At 38.4% G+C, this 21,541-nt stretch overlaps 1 protein-coding gene across 3 annotated transcripts in view; it reads left to right on the top strand.

Annotated features, from left to right (window-relative positions):
- The first annotated feature begins 10,635 nt into the window (after positions 1-10,635).
- The window catches only part of LOC132615263 (uncharacterized), a 33,717-nt gene continuing 22,811 nt past the window's right edge, over positions 10,636-21,541 (top strand). The window contains exons 1-8 of one of the 3 annotated variants that reach the window (XM_060329834.1): positions 10,636-11,200; positions 15,938-16,113; positions 17,176-17,329; positions 17,499-17,551; positions 19,933-20,076; positions 20,237-20,341; positions 20,424-20,549; positions 21,339-21,539. In XM_060329834.1, coding sequence (XP_060185817.1) covers positions 10,783-11,200; positions 15,938-16,113; positions 17,176-17,329; positions 17,499-17,551; positions 19,933-20,076; positions 20,237-20,341; positions 20,424-20,549; positions 21,339-21,539 — 1,377 coding nt within the window. In that variant the 5' untranslated portion in view covers positions 10,636-10,782. The remainder of the gene's footprint in view (positions 11,201-15,937; positions 16,114-17,175; positions 17,330-17,498; positions 17,552-19,932; positions 20,077-20,236; positions 20,342-20,423; positions 20,550-21,338; positions 21,540-21,541) is intronic. The other 2 variants (XM_060329833.1, XM_060329832.1) reach the window with 2 other exon arrangements.

Raw genomic sequence — 21,541 nt, 5'->3', positions numbered from 1 at the left:
CCCACAATTAACGATTCTGGAATTGAACCTCGGACATCGGCCTTTTCACATTCACTTAAGTAAAAAAGTTTATCAAATATCAATTTTATACAATCAACGATTCCGGAATGGATCTTTAGACATCAGTCTTTTCACAGTCATTCAAGTAAAGGAGTTTACCGAATATCAATTTTATACAATCAACGATACCGGATCGGCCATGCATCATGAATATGAAAGAATGCATGCAATGCATATGTCAATCATCAACAATCAAGTTCAATATCACAAGTACCAACAATGGGGTACGCCAACCATGTATCATATCACAATACCAACAATGGTATGCCAACAATATATCAATACCACAAGTACCGACAACGGGTACGCCAATGATGTGTCATAGTTCAAATACCAACAACGGTATGTCAATTCTATCTCACTCAAGACGATAACATAGATTCTAATTTACACCAACTATTCACGACATCAACCATCACAATGGAGCAATCAAAGTACACATAACAGGGTGGCTAGTCCCCAACACCCAACAGATCAATCAATTGGTATACAGTATTACTATTTCCCTAATTGATATACAGTATTACTATTTCCCTAAATCAGCTATTAGTTTAGGACAAGAATGTCACCCTATACTCGAGTCTTTCGTAACAATTTAACTAGACTCAATCACAACCATGATACATTTTATTCTCTCATTTAGCAGCAAAATGTTACCACGAGTAATCATGTATTACATGAAGTTTTCATCGTTATACCCAAAATAGATTTCGTCTGTTACTCCCAAGTCACATAAATCCACCGATAATCAAGAAAAACCACATCAACACCTAAGGAATCTACAGGCCACAAGCCCAAACAAACAAGTCACGCGCAACAATACTATCCTAGAATTCCATCCCAGATCTCCGATTCCCTATACATGCATTCTCCATTTCTTCTAACACAACAATACGAGAAACTAACCGGAGTCTAACGAAAGGAAGCCATAACCTACTTATGGTCAAGCGGGTGCCACGAACATCCATTGATTCTTCAACTTGGCCACCATAGCGTAACCACACGAGAAGTTTGGAGACACCCATGAGTCCCAAAAGTAGTATTCACCATTAGAGCGTTTATCGAGGATCCTGATATTGATAAAGTAGATATGGAATTTATTCCACCTTTAGATTCACTTTCACAACGCTAGTTGATCAATCAACCTTTACTTAGGACATCATGACAATATTCAAGTCACTAGTTAGGTCAAGTTTCCATTTTAGGCTTGTCTTCAAGAAACCCATTTTCAAGATCCAAAGTAGAGACCTATTTGTGTTTCAATGGGGAAATGAAGGATTAGATTAAGAACCAAGTTGGGATAATAAACAAGGGAAAAATAATCCAAGGGTTTATATCAAGAAGACAGAGAATTCATCTTTTTGGGGAACTTAAGAGATTGTGGTACCCCTTCTAGTGATTTCTAGATGGGTGATTTCTTGATAAGAATATTTAATGGGAAGGATGGATGGGGAAAGTTAGAGGCATTATCTCTTCCAAGAGAACCTCACTTTTTGCTCCAAAACTGCCTCATGGGTGGACCCTTTAGGGTTTGGAAAAATAAAGCCAAATCCTGAAATGTCACTTAAATAGGTGGAGTCACTCCTCGTAACCATTGGGGCAGTCATGTCATCGCTCTAGCGGTACCACTTCAGCGCCCAAGGTACCGCTGGGGTGGCCCATTGGAAATCCTTAGTATACCGCTTCTGCGGTTCCCACGCAGTTGTTGCGCCACAGCTGGGGCCGCCCGGCAGGCGCTGTAGCGGCTCAACTGGGCGAAGGGGCCTGGATCCAATTCTTTGCATGCAACTTATACGATTTCCCGGTCAAGCTAACAGTTTTCGAGTTGCAAGGGGAGTTTCAAAACGTACTGAGTATTTAAGGCATGAAAAATAGCATAATAAGGATATAAGAAAGCATGAGATAAGAGAGATAACTTGTACATCTTATTGCCTCTTGAAGTAGATATCATGCTTGCTTAGATTTTTTTTAAAAAAAATTCATACATATATAATATAAGTATTAGTGTTACAAAACGTGCAACCCGATCCATATATCATATCATCCCGCGTCCAGGGTACCATCATAATCTGCCCACTACAGTGGTGTGCACATCTACGTGCCTACCCAGCCGACTATAGCGTGGCGCGGTGTGATGTAAGGTCGGTAAACCTCCGATTTCTATTATGGAATCATCATCATCGCTATATCTGCTTCAACAATAAGATGAGATCAACAACAATGAATAAAGCCGATAGTCGTGGAACAAGCTCAATAATATCATGAGAACATCAAGAACTATAAGCTTTGGTATCTCTAAAAATGGAATCACCATCATCATGAAGAACATTTATCAATAATATCATAAGAACTTTGAGAATCATGAGCTTCTAGCATTTCTGGGAATAGGGATATTATGGATATCATGTATAGGTTCACAACAAAGGAGTCATGCCTTAAGAAAGAAAGGGTTAGCCTTAACATACCTTTATGTCTCCTTAATTACTTAAAGTTCTCCTCCCAAGCCCGCAAATCTACATTCTACAGGATTCATACTAAGGTTAAGTCTTGAAAATACTTGTAAGTTCAAGCTAGAGTAACTAATGAGCTAGCGGAATTTGGGCAGCACTTCCCCTATTTTGTCTACTTCTACCAATTTCCAAAACAACTCCCAATCAACCATAACAACATCCATAATATCATAATCAAATAATTATATTCAATGTAATCTCAAATTAATCCAAAATCTCCTTTCAAATTCACCTCGTAGTCATCAACTTCAATTCTATTCTTTATGACTTCTCTACTATGGTTCTTTCCTCTCCAAGACTTGCTAAGACTTTAAATCAACTCAATCATATAAATAGGATGAAGAACATACCTTATAATAGGAGAACTTCACCTTACTCAACTTCTCCCAAGACCAAGTTCATCACAACCTTGAGTAGAAGTAAGAATAATCTTCTTCCATGGATTATCTTCAGGTTTTGATGTTTGATCTTCTCTTTTGATGGTGTGGAAGGTTTCAGAATGTTGTAAAACCTTCAAGAACTCTCTTATGATGTGGAGAGAAGGGTGTGGAAAGTGAATGTGAAAAATAAGATCCTTTGGGGTTTAAAAAGGGTTGAAAATCGCCCAACCACCCCGTGTTGCGGAGAGTACGTGGCACCACATACTCAGTATGGGGCCGCATACTCCCCCCCACAACATGGGGTGATCGAGCCTGTATATCAATTGGTTTTTGAATTTGTGGACAAAGTACTCTTACCAATAACTGGAGGAAGTGTTATCATCACTCCGACACATTTGGTTCTCATGGAAGCTCTATTAGCCTTTGAACCGATCAATATACCAGCCATTATGATCAGACACATGATCAAAGCAGCGAGCATTAGGGAAAATGAACCTGGTCTTCCCTATGGATTCTTCCTGACAAAGGTACTGGGGCATTTCAACATAAGAACTGAAAAAGCAACCTTAGGAACAACAGAGAACATACTCTCCATGCCTAATCTAGAAGATTACGAATGTGTCGCTGAAGGAACCGGTTCCACCATATCTGTCCTGATCGAAGCCTTAAAGGAAGCAAATTCAGAAATTGAACAGCTAAACGCTGAGAATGCTCTTCTGAAGGATCAGCTGAAAGCAAGAATGGAAGAACTCCGGCACCAAATGCTTCAGGATTAGAGTGAAATTATTGATAGAATTGATGGGATTCTTCACGATCTAAATCACTCCAGTAACCTATTCCTATGCAAACTCTTCCCAGTTTCTGTCCTTCCTTTTCTTTGTTGTCTAGTTTTGTGTTGCTATGTGCTGGTCTGTTTCCTTATCTCTTCCTGTTGGTACAATAGTAGTTCATTTAACATAGGGTTGTACTGTTTAAACTACTATCTATCTTGTGATTACTATGTTACTGCACCTTTTGCTAGCTTGTGTTACACCTCTCATTTTTATGGTAGCAAAAACTTATGGCATTCTAGTCAAGTATGCCTCGAAATAGAGATTTGTACCCGAGTATTGAGATGCTAAGTATTTTACCCCGTGTATAGAGGTACTGGCAGGTATTCCAGGTATATTACAGGATTAGAAGTTGAACGGATTGAACCGACACAGGCTGAGCAGATTCAGGGAAATCTGCAGACACCAGACATTATCGACGGACCGTTGACCATGTCGACGGGCCGTCAATATAAACCGTCGTTATGTTTTGATAATTTTAGTCTGCAAAAACCGATCAACGAGACACGTCGATGGACCGTCGACACATTGACGGGCCATCGATCACCACGGCAATATGGCTCTGCAACTTCTGATCTGCAGAAGCAGGTCGACAGAGCAAGTCGACGGACCGTCGACCCGCTCGTCGAACTGCTTATCTGGAACATTCCAATTCCAGCTATAAATAGATGAGTTGGACTCCAAATTTTCAGATTTGAGTCTCTCTCTAAGTCCTGAAAGTTCTAGAAAAATTCTCTCATTATACTATCATATACCTAAGAGAAATCAAGGAGTAAACACCAAAAAAATTATGGAATAAAGTGTTAGAGTACTCTTTAGGGTTTGTGGAAACCAAGAATCTTTTGGTGTGGAAATAGGGTTTTCTCCAAGTGAAGTAATTCCATTCGAAGTCAATTCCTACATCATCAAAGGTAAGCTTTATGTTCAATTCATGTTATTAAGAGTATTGAGAGGTTAAAAGACTTGGGTTATGGAAGGGGGAGAATATGGAGTGCAACTATGAAAATAGTAATATTCTTGAATCCTGACTTGACTTGAATCATAGTTCTTGATATGTAATGAGTATAATTTTGCTATGAATGGTACTAAAGATGTTGTTGAGGCATTGTATGAGGATGGATACGGTATGGTGCCATAGTTAGGGTTATGAAGGACTTTGATAGGGAATGTTGAGGATTTAATAATGTCTAGCTTGATGAAGTTATTGATTAAGATATTGTGAGAGTTGTTTAGTAAGTGGAGGAAGTCATCGAAATAAAGGAGATGTTACCCAATTTTTGTTAGCTTTAGCTTAAGCTTAAGTATGTTTTCGATTATCTAATTTTAGTACGAACTCTCTTGAATGTAGAAACGTGAATATTGGAGGGAAGCGTTCAAGTGATAAAGTTAGCGAAACGTAAAGGTATGTAAGGCTAGTCCCTTCCTTTCTAAGGCATGATTCCTATGACATGACTTCCTTTATCTTTCCATGACCTTCTTACATTCCGAAAAATATGAGTCAATTTTTATAAAGAGCTTGCTATGAGATAAAGATAAGAGATATGTTATGAAATTGATAATAATGATGATGAGTTTAATCCTATAGATCCTAGAGCCCATGATATGATATTTCCACGAAGCTAATGATCCTTGTACGATTCTTTGATGTTATGCATTGTTGCTAGACCCACCTTATGATTACCCCATAATGGAATCGGGGGTTCTCGACCTTATGTCACCCCGATAGAGTTGTGGTATCTAATTGATTTCTTATGCATGCTTCATGGTAGTGTATGATGATGATGATTACACCGTGCCTAGATGGCCGGACATGTCACCGCGAAGGCGGGCTGCATATGATTACACCGTGCCCATATGGCCGGACATGTCACCGCGAAGGCGGGATGCATATGATTACACCGTGCCCATATGGACGGACATGACACCACTAGTGGGCGGTGTACAATGGTTACCCGAATGTGGGTTAACGATGATGGTATATGTGACATGCATAACATGTGTTTTCTTTTAAAGGTTAAACAGGTTATATCTTCGCCTTATGTTTCATGATTTCTTTATTATGCTAGTATTATTCATGCCTTACATACTCAGTACATTTATCGTACTGACGTCCTTTCTTTTGTGGACGCTGTGTTCATGCCCACAGGTAGACAGGGAGGCGACCCAGATTCATAGGAGCTGATCAGCACACTTACAGGAGCACTCCATTACTTCGGAGGTGCCATTTCGATATATTATTTTGTGTACATATTTGGGCACGACGGGGTCCTATCCCGTCTTTATGTCTAGTACTCTAGTAGAGGCGAACGTGTGGGTAGTAGATGTCCCATGATGATCGCATTGTATGTTTGTATATCATTTTGATAGCCCGAGGAGCTTAGGCACATGAATGTAGATATGTCTTGAAAGTGATAATGGTTTCCTTATGGCTAGTTGTGTTGAGAATAATAAAGGCACTCAAGATAAGTATGATGATTAGCGTAACGGGTGGTGCTCGGTAGTCAACTCCGGGTACCCGTCATGGCCCTCCCCCCTAATTGGGTCGTGACAGCTTGCTCTCACTTTCTTTTTTTTTTTAAATTTTATATAATACTACAGTGACTTGGTGTTAGTGTAACTGGTATCCTATTGGTTGTGCCTTATATTTGTTTTGATGATGCCAAAATGGGGGAGATATTGCGAGATATTATATAGTGATGAAATGAATGGGTTAAAATCGAGGGGGAAGAACTGGAAGATTAACATGTGCTGTGATTGAAAGGATCCTTTAGTGGGTGAACTGGTTTCCGGTGTATTTTGTTTCTAACATGTTGCAGGTGCTTTGAAATAGATGGTCTGTTTGGCAGGGGGAACACGTGGGAGCTGATTCACAGGGGTAACATCGTCTATAAGTTTGTCATCATCAAAAAGGGGGAAATTGATATGTCTAAGTGCTTTTTGTTTAGATGATCGTCAAACTTTTGTTAGAACCAGATAGAGACCTGGTCTGTGATCTGCTCTCTGTGCACCTTGCACCGTCAGCAGCAACGGATGTAAAGCTATGCCACTTGATGCACACAAGTACACAGTGAGCTGGCCCATTCTTTAGGTCAAAATTTTGAATGGGTGGTCTCTATCCATCTCACATGCTTCCCACTATATGTACAACATGTTACAACATATTGTGTATCACTTGGAAAACCTAAAAATCACCCAAAAGGTGCAGCCGTCACAAGACTCCGCAAGTGTTCAACAAAGCTAATCACTAACTGAAGGACCTGTTTCAACACTGAAGATGCTTTATTCTCTTAGTTTGTTTTAAGCTTTGTTTCATGTGATTTATCTTGTAAACCTACTCTTCTCTTATAAGAAGCTATTGTAGGTATTTCAAATTTTGAGTAGTTGTTAGGCAGTTTACCTTTCAATCTATTAAGCAGTATTGTCACGACCCAACCAATGGGCCATAACCATAACGGGTACCCGGAGCTGACTACCGAGCACCACTCATAATGCTAACCATATCCAACCTGTACACACGTAATCACCAAAACAATACATATATGTATACATAAGCCTCCACGGCTGTAAAATGATATACAACAATAAACACTGGGTGATCATAAGACATCTACTACCCACACATATGTATCTACGAGCCTTTAACTGGAGTACTGAACATAAGGACGGGACAAGACCCTGTCGTGCCTGAATATATACACAAAAGAATATATCAAAAACTGCACCTTCGGAGTAGGGAAGTGCTCCTGTGCAAGCTGATCTGGCTCCTAAGGATTTGGACCATCCCCCTATCTACCTGTGGGAATGAATACAGCGTCCAAAACGAAAAGGGCGTCAATACGAACAATGTACTGAGTATGTAAGGCATGCATGGTAACATAATAAAGAAATATAGAAAGCATAAGAAGGAAAGATCACTGTAACTGCTTGCCCCTTGAGGCGGAATCATGCATGCTAACTTATATCAATAACAACATCATGTCATGTATGCATATGTAAACTGCCCGACCATATAGGTGCGGTGTGATCATCATTAGTCCGCATCCGGGGTAAACATCTCAAGCCGCCCACTAGTGGTGTCTGTCCATGCCGTCTAGACATGGTGTAATCATCATCATAGCTGCCCACTACGTCTGTCGTAGTGGTGACTGCCCAGCCATATAGGCGCGGTGTGATCATACATATACATAATATGAGGCATGCATGAGAGCTCAAGTAAAAGTTATAACTCTATCAGAGTGACGTAAGGTCGGGAGCCTCCGATTACAGTATGGAATAATCATCATCGCTATGCCTCACTTCGGGAGAACTAATATCATGAGGTGAGACAACAAGAAGAAAATAACATCAATGAAATCATAATATAGGACTATCAAACTCATGAAAGCATCATTATCATCACCATTATCCTAGAACATATCCCATCTCTATCTCGTAGGAAAATCTTAATACTCTTTAGCTTTCATCTTTTGGAATGTAAGAAGGTCATGGGAATTACCGGAAAGAAATCACAATATATAAGAATTATGCCTTTGAAGGAAGGGCTAGCCTTACATACCTTTATATCTTTTTAACTCTATTGCCTACTTGCTTGCCTTTAGAGCTTGCGATTCTACCTTCAAGGAAATTTGCACTAAGATTAGACATCCGGAAACATACTTAAGCTAAAGCTAGAGTAACTAAGAGTAATTGAAAATTTGGCGATATTTCCTTTGTCTCGACAACTTCTTCCATAAAATACGATAGCCCTTAAACATCAATAAGAACACCCATGATAACATAATTAATAAATTCTTCAAGTTAAACTTTGTTTACTTCTTAAATCCACCTTCAAATCATCCATAACCACACCTATAATACAACTTCATATTCATTCTCATATAATACTCCTTTAACATCCTTTGTATTATTCACCACAAGATTGTACTCATACCACGTCAAGAACTATTATTCAAGTTAAGTCATCATTCAAGAATATCACTAGTTCCATATTTGCACTCCATATCCTCATCCCTTCTATAATCTAAGTCTTTTAACCTCTCAATACTCTTAATAACATGAATTGAACATAAAACTTACCTTTGATGATGTAGGAATGAACTTTGGATATAAATACTTCACTTGGAGAAAACCCCACTTCAACACCAAAGAGATTCTTGGTTTCCACAAACCCTAGAGAGTATCCTTGCACTTGATTCTACTAATTCTTGGTGTTTACTCCTTGATTTCCCTTAGATATATGATAATATGATGAGAGAAATTTTCTAGAACCTTCAAGACTTAGAGAGAGACTGAAATCTGAAAATTTGGAGCTCAACCCGTCTATTTATAGCTGAAACTGGAAAGTTCCAGAGAAGTGGTTCGATGAGCGGGTCGATGACCTGTCGATATGTCGACGGTCCGTCGACTTGCTTCGTCGACGTACACCTGAGAATCTCTTATTGCAGAAGCATGTTGACGGTCGGGTCGACAGTCCTATCGACGTGTCGACGATTCGTCGACTTGACCCGTCGATTTGCGCCTGCAGATCTCAGTCTGCAGAAACATGTTGACGGTGTGCAGTGACGCTTCGTTGACATGTCGACGGCACGGACTGGTGTCTGCAAATTTTCCTGAATCCGTTCAGTTTGCGTCGATTCGATTTGTTCAACTTCTAACCCCGTAAATCACCAGGAATACCTGCTGGTTCACTGTGTTCGATATTCTCTACCTTGACTTTCTCCAACAAGCTTTCTTCTCTTTTTCCTCAAACGACTTTGGAATCTTAATTAGAATCATTAAGTATCCCTTCTTACTAGTAGGGACATCATATACACCTTAACTTACGTTGGCCTATTCACCGCACAGCGATATGAATTTTTTTTCCCGAGGTGTAACAGGTACCCTTGGCTAGTTTAGTCTAAGGTGTATTAGTTGGGTTTGGCTAGAGGTAGTCAACCTTAGTTTCCTTGGCTAAAGTTAGTCAAGTGGAGGTGTTTGCAATCGGTGTATTGTAAAGGTTGAGGGACCACGGGAGTTAGTTCTTAGGTTGCCACCATGTAAGGGTTGAGGGATTATGGGAGTTAGTTCCTAGCTTACGATAGGTTGTAATCTGAAGTTGCTGGGTTAGTGGAGTTGAAATCCTACTGGGGTAGGTCGTGGTTTTTAATCCCTTGAGCAAGGAGTTTTCCACGGTAAAAACATTGCCTTCTTTACTTATTGCATTGCATAAGGGAACTGGTACTCAACCAGGTCCCTCCATACATTGTTTGGTGGACGCATAGCGTACATCACACTCTCTATAAAAAAAATTCCCCATTTGAAGGCTTGAATCAGCGACTTCTCGTGTCACTGATGAAAAAAAATGAGGTTTTCATGTGTGGAGCCCCAGCAGTGGAAGCCGCAGCTCACATCATCAAAGTAGTAAAATTTCAATTTTACCTCTGTGTGTGTATATATGTTTATTTATTTATTTTGACGAAATTATGATTTGGTTTAAAGCGTTCAGTTAATGTAGAACATGACAGAGAAAATTTAATAAAACATGGGATAGAAGTTTAAAAGTAGATAAGAAAAAAAAGATCTAAATTCTGAATTTCTAATTTTTTTTTTTTGATTACTTATTTTTTTGAGCCTTGTCCTGAGCAATGTCAAATGACTTATTCTTATACTGTCATTTTTGGCTTAATGAGGAGGAATTTTCTGTCATTTGAATAATAGATTGTTATTATGCAACAAAAGTCGGGATAAATAGATTGTTATTATGCAACAAAAGTCGGGATAATCATTTGTAGTTTCTCAAACTCTGAATAGTCATTCCACATTTCCCTAAATTTAAGGGGTTTGAAAACAAAACTAACTAATCTAAGTATCTAACACTCCACAAGTCACAACGCTTTAACCAGAACCACAAAAACTTGGAACCCACAACCAAACGAAGGCACAGATAGTTAGTTCACTACACAGTTGCCTCTACTTCCCCCTGAGTTGTCCCCTGTAGTAGAATTCTGTGTTTCATAGTCCAAAATGCCATTTGCTGCAACATTAGCAGCACCATCGGTAATCTGTTCACCTACAGTGTGGGCTTCTTCAGGCACCACAATCAGGAAAAATAGCAATACCCAAAAGCAAAGGCAAAAGAATGGTATTGGGAAGGTAACGGAGGTGGTTAAAAACGACGCAGAGTTTATAAAGAATGGTATTGTGAAGGTAATTAAAATGGATGCAGAGTTAATAAAGAATGGTATTGGGAAGGTAATTATAAAGGATGCGGAGTTAATAAAGAAGAGAATAGGGAAGGGACTACAATGGGCTAATAAAACCTTTTACATTCCCAAACTGACAAAGCCTGTTGATGATTTCATTTGGCTTCGTCATGTTGAAGACCCACAAGCCTCTGTAACAGTTTCTGATGGACCCTCTTGGCCTCAGCCTCACTACCCAGGTTCCTCTTTTTCTTGGATTACTCTGCAATTTGCTTTCAACTAACATTTTCTACTTTGTTATGTGTAAATTTAATGTTATGTAATGCTGACTATGTGTTTGATGTTATGCGTGTGGTCGAATGCAGTAATATGGTACTCTCTCCGTATCAATTTGTTTGTTTGGTTTTGACTTGGCATGGAATTTAGGAAAGTAAAGAAACACTTTTGAATCTTTTGGTCTTAAAATAAACATATGTAGGATACACCAAAATCCCCTTTAATCTTGTGGTCTTAAACATGTCATGCGGAAAGATGAAATTAAAAAGTTGTCAAAATGGAAATGAGAATCCTTTTTGAAATGGACCACTTGTGGTAGTACAACGGGTATCTTGTTGTTGTTTGACTAGGCACAAAGTTTATGAAAGAAAGGAAAACTTTTGGAACTTGTTGTCTAAAACAAGTTTTGGATGTTTGTGTGGTTGTAAATCATTTCATTAAGGATAAAAGGGAAATTTTGAAGTTATTTTTAAATATAGAAATGTGACATTCTTTTCGGGACAGACCAAAAAGGAAGTGTGCCGCATAAATTGGGACAGAGGGAGTGCTTTATTTTTCTTTCATTCTTTCCTGTTTTTAAATTCTTCGGTCAGGGTGGGGATTCCATGACCATGTATAGTCGGGAGTGAGAGAATTTTAAACCATGAAACTGAACAAATAGGTAGTACAGTTCATCTGAATTAGTGTATATAGGAGCATGATGTGATTGGACTGATAAACAGAGTACTATGGAGTGATCCTGAGGTCAAAAGTTCGAGCCTCTCTTACCCCAATACATTTTTCCTAATTCAAGTCTATCTTGTGATTCAATACTTCTCATTGGTGTCAATGTGTAGAGGGGACGCTACGAGTGCCTATTTGTATTATACTGTACTTTCTTTTCCATGATTTTTTGGGAAAGTATGTCAATGGTATGATTGAATGAAAAATATGAAGAAGCTCACCAAAATACGTCAGTTATGAGAGTAACTTAAAGGAAGCTATTACCTTTTACACAGGATTGAAGTCAAAATAGTTCGAGTCACCAGTCAATTGTACCTGTAGCCATAGGGAGATTGGGTACTTCAGTTGGATATTACTATTTTACTTCATGCTACCAGCTTTCATTGATTTCTGCAAACTATACCAGTTAGACCGTAGATTAAAAAGATTGATGCTGGGCAGTGGTTGATAAGTGGCAGATGCCTCTTATCTTATATCTTTTGTTTGGCGCAGTATGCATGTGAAGCACCTTCGCAGTTCTAGGCAGATGAAGTTGGAAATTTTGTTCAGAAAGATCAGTAGTGTTTTCCATCTGCGATTTACTGCCTGTAGTGGTGCAATTGCGTTTTTTTTTGGATTAGGATGACACTGTTCCTTTGATGGTGTTGATGAAGAACAATAAGTTGATTTGTCTACTTTGGGATCATCTGCCGAATGGTGAAATGGTTCAATCATCAGTGCTTCATGCTTTAGTAATGTCATTCTATTAGCCCCTTAGAAGAAAGGATAAAATGACATGGCAGTGAAGAGTGGTAAGGCTTATGGTTACGTGTGTAGATTCATACATGAGAATTCCCCTTTTCTTTTAATTCCTTTTTCACAAGTGAGAGCAATTTTATTATATGAAGAAGCTACAGCACCAAGGTTGTACTAAGGTTTACAAAAGAAGCGTTCTAGATATAATTCAACTGAGTCTGTGAAGAGTCTAGGAAATCTAATACGGTGCCTACATAATTAACATCTTTGATCTAAACCAAAATTTAAATTTTGACTGCATGTATGGTTTACAAAGAGATATGATCGGAATTTCCTTCAAATTATTTGTGATTTCCTTCTAGTTATATTGTCCAGAAAAACGCGAGGGTGGCTCGTCTTGCGAATTAGTTACTGATGTTTCCTTAACATTTGCCAACTTATACATCCAAGAACCACCTGTTGAACTCTATACAAATTCAAGAAGATGCACCAAACCTCCCATAGTGTTTACAATGAAGAAGGATGTTTCATACTGATTTTGCAGACATTTCACAAAAATAACATGATTTGCAAGATATTTATTCACTTTTTTTTGCATATGAATGTGTCTAGCATGCCTCATAGGAAGCTAACCATCCAAAGCATCCCACTTTCTATGTCCTTTTGCACTTGATAAATAAATGGACCTTGGCCCTAACTCAACCCCAAAAGCTAGCTCATAGGGTGAGGATTGTCCAAGTCCATATAAGGAGACCAGTTACCCATCCCATATCCGATGTGGGACTCTTAACACTGCCCCGCACGCCTAGACCTCGCTAATTGGAGCATGGACAATATAATATGGGGGCCCAACATCGCTAAACAAAGAATTGAGATGGGCCTGCCTCTGATACCATATAAAGAATGGATCTTGGACCTAACTCAACCCCAAAAGCTAGCTCATGAGGGGAGGATTGCCCAAGTCCAAAGAAGTGAATAAATCGTCGTCTCCTCCCCCCCTCCCTCTTCCAATGGGCCATCAACTCCTTCACAATGTTTGGCATCACCCAAGGAGTACCAAACCGCCTAAACATATCCCACCATAACCTCATTGTTAATGCGCAATGTAGAAGAAGATGATTGACGTCCTCCCCCCCGCATTGCACATGTAATACCAACTGACACATATAACTTTTCGCTTTCTCAGGTTTCCTGCTGTCAGAATCGTCCCTCTTGCGGCTAACCAAGTAAAGAAACACACCTTCCTTGGCACCTTAGGAATCTAAATAGCATTACATGGGAACACATGCTCCTCCCTAGCCAAAAGTTTTTCATATAAGGTCTTGACAAAGCACGCACCATTATTCTCCATTCTCCACCACCATGCATCAAGATTAATACCCGGATTGACTTGTCTATGAAGTGAGCCTAGCACCGTTTGGAACTCAACTACTTCCTAGTCGTTGAAATCTCTTCTGAATCTAAAGTCCAAAACACCTCCTCACCTTGTATCCCCCTAATTTGTTGAATTGTCATATCTCTTTGGCTAGAAATTTTGTACAAACTTTGGAATTCGTCTTTCAATATCTCATCCCCACACCATCTATGTCCCCAAAAATCTATTTTATCCCCTTATCCCACCTTGAATGAGATGTTTCCCCAGAAAACATTCCATTAATTGATTCCATTAAGTTTATACCCACAAACCTGGCCTGGAAAATTAAAATATTTTGAGCACGAGTTTCTATGGTGCATTGACTAATTTAAGTTAGCTAGGGAAAGGATCCCCTCTAGTAAATTTTAGTCTGCAGTGGAGTTATGAATGTGTGCCACGTTTTAAAAATAACTTTTAAAGGTTTGAAATTAGTCCATCTTAATACAACAACAACAACAACAACAGCCCAGTGAAATCCCACATCTTGGGGTCTGGGGAGGGTATAATGTACGCAGACCTTACTCCTACCAAGGTAGGATGGCTGTTTCCGAGAGACCCTCGGCTCAATAGAAGCATAAAAAGGGGGTCAGATAAGGTTAAAAGATTTAAAACGATATTGCAATGAAATAATGCAAGCGACACAGTAAAACAGGATAATTAAGGAATTCAAAGCGATATGGAAATGCAAATCACGAAAGCGGCACAGATAAAATAGAGTAATCAAAGTACAGAAAGTAGCAAATAATAACATAAATCAAAGCACAAGAAATTATAATGCGCTAATGCGCCTACTAATAAGGAAAGATAACAAGACTTATATACTAGCCTTCTACCCTAATGTGGGTCCTCCACACCTTCCTATCTAAGGTCATGTCCTCGGTAAGCTGTAACTGCGTCATGTCCTGTCTAATCATCTCTCCCCAATATTTCTTTGGCCTACCCCTACCTCTTCTGAAACCATCCATGGCTAACCTCTCACACCTCCGCACTGGGGCATCTATGTCTCTCCTCTTCACATGCCCAAACCATCTCAGTCGCATTTCCCGCATCTTGTCTTCCACCGAGGCCACTCCCACCTTATCCCGAATAGCCTCATTTCTAATCCTGTCGCTCCTAGTGTGCCCACACATCCATCTCAACATTCTCATCTCGGCAACTTTCATCTTTTGAACGTGAGAGATCTTAACTGGCCAACACTCCGCCCCATACAACATAGCCGGTCTAACCACCACTCTGTAGAACTAGTCCATCTTAATATATTAGACAAATTATATAACAAGTTTTTTCTTAATACATGTACTAATTTTAAAAAAAAATAATAAATAAGTACAGAGATAACAAAAGAAAGAAAAGAAAAAAAGGACTATTTGAATTCTGTTTTTCTTGGGTACAATTTATAGTCTATTGCTATTACACAAGAAAAGAAACAACAAAGTCTAAACGAACATTGAAAAAAAAAAGAGTTTATAATGTTAGATCCAAACCTTCAAAAGTAATTCTCTAACACATGATACACATCCATAACTCCATGTAAGAGAATGGAGCAAAATCCACTGGAGGGGATCCTTTTCCTATTGAAGGGTGGTGGGGAGACCAGTCAAAATTTGCCTTTATCCTTATAAAGTTTGTCAAGGCAGGCTCGCAGCAGCTATTTTGTTTCTCTATGATAAGATCTAGGAAATGTTGCTGTCTTTTCTGTATGGCTCTGTGTGTGGTGTGTCAGGGTTATGTTTATTACTTATGTCCATCTTCAGATTGTTAGACTGTAAAAAAACTTAATGCATTCTTATTCTACTATTTGACTGAGAGGCATGCCATCTTTTGACAGAACTATCTGGCATAGACTTGTTTGTGGCTGATCTCGAAGCGTTGGAGACATATCTTAATTATTTCTACTGCATATTGAAGCGATGGACCAAGCCACTTCCTGAAACATATGATCCGGAACAAGTGTCGGAATATTTCAATTTGAGACCCCATGTGGTGGCTCTTCGTCTGCTTGAGGTAATTGAGAGCATTTATTTATGACACTTCACTGTGATTTTGGTTCATCATTTCTGTTCAATCAATCAAATTTCGGTTGATGGCCAACGACCTGTTTGGATTTCGCCACACTATGTCTAACTGAATTTTGGCCACAACCTGTCTTTTAGAAAGATATATTTCAGCTTCATGCACTCTTATATTAGGAAGAAACTTAATTTACAAACCTTGTGGGAGCAATTTGGCATGAATTGGAAGTTATTGTTTTTGGTTCGGTCTTTGGGCCCAGGGATATCTGGCAGTTATCCTAGAGTTCTTTTCAAGTCTAGACCTCAAAACATACGTATATACCTCATATCATATGATTAATTCATAGCCAATAGTTCTTTTCGTAATTCTTTTACTGCATGCACATCTGAGTATGTGGTTATCTTTGCCGTTAATAAAGCTCTAGCCCCTTGAAGTAATTTTATTAGTCTCCCATAACTACCTTGGTCATACATTAACATTCAAATCCTGAAGTGTCTACACTTTCCTACTATTAGTTTGAGTAGTGATAGGGCTAAATCGGTCACTGCACTATGTTCCTCTTCCTTAATATTGGCTGTAATCAACCAATATTGTCTTAATTTTTACTAGCCATTTTTAACTTTGAAGGTTAGCAATTTATATTTTTTAATCATGTCCCAAAGGGACTAGCAATCTGCATTTGGCGTAATTAATTAGTGTATAGTGGAATATATTGTAACACGCGTACTGTGTGCCTCAATTGTAGTTGACAATAAGAACTGTTATATGTTGAAGCAGGTCAAACTGGGAGCACTTGTCTGGTGTAGGTTTTATGAATGTATACAATAGCGTGCAACTAATATCATGGTAAAAATGACGGAGAGGCAATAACTTTGGGCTCATGGCTTATGTCTGGTTTTGGGCATATTCTCCACTTGTATTCTTTTCTTACAAGTTACAGCTCATCACTCTGTGAATCATTTCTTATTAACTTATCTGATTCCTCTACATAAAGAGCTGTTAACAAGGTTAATCCGTAAAACTGCAATCTGATGGGGCTTTATGTTTTGTAAGGTATTTGTTGCCTTCACTTCTGCTGCCATCCAAATTAGAATATCAGGACTTCTCCCCACTTCAAATGAAGATGTCGAGAAGGAAACGTCAAACTACATTCTTGGGAAGGTTTTAAAGGAAACAATGCTAAACCTTGGTCCTACTTTTATCAAGAGTAAGTATTGAGGACTACCGTAATTTTAGGTTTGTACTGTTCTGTGCTCTCAATGAATTATTGCTGTATTCTCTTTTTCTTGTTTGAAGTCATTCAATGAATTGTATATTTAAGTGTGTTTCGTTCCTAATCAATAGTACCAGTTTAATATTATTTTCTTATTGTGCAGTTGGTCAGTCTCTCTCAACAAGGCCTGATATAATTGGTTCTGAAATTACAAAGGTTGGTCGACGCACATGCCATCTATACTACTTTTTTCACCATAACTATTCTATCAAGCTTCATAGTTGATATGCATTAATTTTCTACGAGTAGTGCATAAGATTTATTTGTTGGACTTCCTCTTTCACTCTTGGTAGTGTTGTTATATGTAATCTCCATCTGTATCATCCAACTGAATTGATGTCACAGATAATCTAATATTTGTAAGTATTAAACACTAAAAAAGGTACAATGATAAGCTATAAGGAAATTTTAGTGCTCAAGAGAAATCATACATGTGGACGAGAGAATAGCTTAGTTATAAGGACCCTTCACCTCAAACCATAAGGTTGGGGGTTTGAATCACCGAGGGAGCAAAAGTGCGAAATGGCCACTGTTCAACTCCTGAGTAAAAAGAAATTATACATGTGGGAGGATAGTTAGGAACTTGGGATAGTCTGATAATATAATTACTGAAAATCACTTATGGAAAAAAAAAAAAAAAGACATGTCTGAAAGTTGTTTCCGAAATAGCATGCAAGTAGGGATGGCAATAGGGCGGGTTAGGGCAGGTTAGGGCGGGGCAAGCCTTGACCTGCTAAGATTTCGACCTGCCCTGCCCTGCCCTGTTTAGCTTTTTTCAAAGAAATTGCCCTGCCTGCCCTGCCCCGCTAAGCACTGCCCCGCCCCGCCCCGTTTTGTATTATCTTTCATTTTTCCTCTTTATTTTTTCACTTTGAAGCATGACATGTTTTCTTGAAAACAATTAGATGAATGATTAGTTCCTAAAATTGGATTTTTTTTCTTTTGATCATTCAAATTTCAAAATAGAACTAGAATTTACATATGTTACTATGTTTAGTATGAGAATACACAAAACCATCTTTAGTATAATTAAATAAGCTTGAAGGAATGTCTGAGTAAAAAAAAAATGATTTGTCTTAATTACTAAAGACAAACTTGTTATGTAAGTATAACTGGCAAGTAGTAGTATTTCACCTTTTTGTAGATGTCTTTTTAGTGATTTCTTCTAAATGAATATTGTTAATCGTAAGATCAGTTAATTAGGTGATCACTTTTGCGATAAATAGGAAAGGTTTTGTACAAGCTTAAACAAATAGAATAGTTCTATTACTGGGTTTACTTCGTAAGTTTAGTTTTATAATCAGTATTGATTTTAATTTATGCCAGAAGTCACATTTTAACAAAAAAGAATTTAATAACAGAAATGAGAAATCTTACAAACTTCCAAGCAATCATGCTTATACTTTTAGTAGTAAAGAACGACGCTTCAAAATGTGGATTCAAACTAAGGAACAAGAATAAAATAGTTATTTTTTACCCAACCCACTTATAACCCATTTCTTGCCCTGCCCTATTAAAATTTTTCAAAAATTAAATTTTGCCCTGCCCGCCCCGTTTATATGTTTCCCTGCCCTGCCCTATTATGACTTTGCCCTGCCCTGCCCCGCCCCACCCTACCCTAATTGCCATCCCTACATGCAAGTATCAGTATGAACTAAAGTTGTATCTTTTGCTTTTACTTCAGTAAAATCTTAGAACAGAATCTTTAGGATACTGGTTTATCCAGTTTATTATCCTCAGTTTTAAGTTAAATGGAACACATACTAGTTAAAACCTTCATCTCATGCACGGACCAAGTCACTTCAAATCTCATATGCACATAATTTTGCCAAAGTTGTTAATCTGATACAGCTGAAGAGGTGCAGTGCAAGTTAACATTACGAAGATGATAGTGATTAAACGTGTAAAGATGATTCCATGTAACGTGAAATTTTTCTTTAGTCTGAGGTCATTTTCTTTTAATGCATCCATGCTTGGTTGGCCATTATCTTTATGAGGACTAAAGTAGAAACCTGATCTAAGGGCCTACAGCATCGCTAACTGGTTCTCAACATAAATTCCTGCATTAGAAATGAACATAATTCTTTGATCCTAATGGTCCATTCGAGTAGATTGTTTTAACATGAGCCAGCAGGTATATTTCTTCTTGTTGTTTATCGTGCCAATACCGGAGCTTATTCCACATTATTCAAAAAATAAAAAAACAATTCCTGCTATGTGTTTATAGTATTTCTATTTGAACTAGAATCTGTTGAAATTATGAAAAGCCAGTGACTTGGGTCACAACTCCGCCACCCCAATAGCCGGATGCTTCCTGCTTTCAAGTCACATATGTAGATTAGTGGGGTTCTTTGTTATAGTTTGCTTTTTCTTGATTAGTCTTTCCATAGAAATCCCTATTGGTTATGCGGCAAGAATCTATAGTGCCACACCTGCCAGTCAGAGTTCTGTATCCATGTTCTTTCACGTTACCATGAAACATATAAAGATGGTAGATCATGTTCTATTTTCATCTTTGCTTTGAGTGGTGATTGCAGGCGCTGTCTGAGCTCCATGATCGAATTCCACCTTTCCCCAGGGATGTGGCCATGAAGATCATCGAGGAAGATTTGGGTTCTCTTATTACGACATATTTTAGCTACATCTCTGAAGAACCTGTTGCTGCAGCTTCATTCGGTCAGGTGGCTTTTATCTCTGTTTTGGAGATGGTTTTAATGTTTTTCATTTGAGGATATTTCAGTATGCACCCTTTTACGTAACATTTTGGATATGTGAAATGTGATTGATAGTACTTAATATCACAAAATTGTCTATTCATAGTATTGTCTTTACACGCTGTAGGTGTATAGAGGGAGTACTCTCGATGGTTCAAGTGTGGCTGTGAAAGTTCAGCGACCAGACTTGCGCCATGTCGTAGTTCGGGATGTATATATTCTTCGTGTTGCGGTCAGTGTCTAAATTACCTGTTCTGATTCTTTTTTTCGTGTATCGTAGACTTCAAGACTAACCTTGCAATTGATTGCTTCAGCTGGGACTCGTGCAGAAGATAGCAAAAAGGAAAAATGATCTTCGTCTCTATGCAGATGAGCTTGGAAAAGGGTTGGTTGGGGAGTTAGATTACACCTGCGAAGCTGAAAATGCCATGAAGTTTAAGGTATTTGGTTGGTTTTTGTACCACCTCCTCCCTCCATAATAAATGAAGAAAACAAAGAAAAATGGAAGAAAAAAGAAAGGGAGCAGGCAGTTAGAGAAAAAACAAAAGCGTCTGTAAAAGTATAAATGAGGTCCAACTAGCATTTACAGATGCTTTTGATGGCCTTAAAAGTTAACTTCGTACCATGATTGTGCCCCTTGTGTGTGTCTGCAAGATTTATTAGCTTCACATAATCTTCTTCACTATTGGTTGATGCATTGTCTTCAAATTTAGGATGATGTCTCAATTTTCTTTCGTTCAAATGTGGTGATTGTTAATGTAACAAAGACAAGCCTATGTCTGACATTGATCTGCTCCTTGTCATATAAATAGAAGCAGTTGTTCATTCTGATGCTTTGACTGGATCACAGAAGTAAGATAATAACCGTGACCTTGCTTTCCTTGTTATTGTTAAGTTGATTCTGAGTGCACATTGAAGTTGTTGTTTATTTGAAGCAATTAAACAACAACCGCATACTGTTTTGCCATGAAATTTTTGTGGTCCAACCTAAATTGCTTGATTAAACATGAAATTGTCTTCTCTGAGTTTAATGCTTTTCTTCGGGATCATTGGTGAGCTCGTTTCTGCATTTGTTCTTTCTTTTATTTTTCAACGAGTAACTGAGAATATGCTCTAGCTATGAGACTGTTTTGTACATTTGTTTTTTTTTCTTTTCTTTTTTTGATTAGTAACTGAGAATATGCTCTACTTATTTTGTCTTTCACCTTATTGTCAAACATCTACTGCAGGAAGTCCATTCTACATATTCTTTCATCCGTGTTCCAAATGTTTATCAAGGTCTAAGCGGAAAGAGAGTTTTGACTATGGAATGGTTGGTTGGTGAGAGTCCAACTGATTTGATGATGTTATCCACAGAGGATTCTGTTGTTCATCAATCAACACATGGAGAGGGGTGCCAAACCGAAGCTAAACGACGTCTGCTTGATCTGGT

The sequence above is a fragment of the Lycium barbarum genome, chromosome 10 (assembly GCF_019175385.1).
Source record: "Lycium barbarum isolate Lr01 chromosome 10, ASM1917538v2, whole genome shotgun sequence".
In the NCBI taxonomy this organism is placed as follows: domain Eukaryota; kingdom Viridiplantae; phylum Streptophyta; class Magnoliopsida; order Solanales; family Solanaceae; genus Lycium; species Lycium barbarum.
Note: the sequence above shows the minus strand (reverse complement) of the source record. Positions and strands in the feature narration are given on the sequence as shown.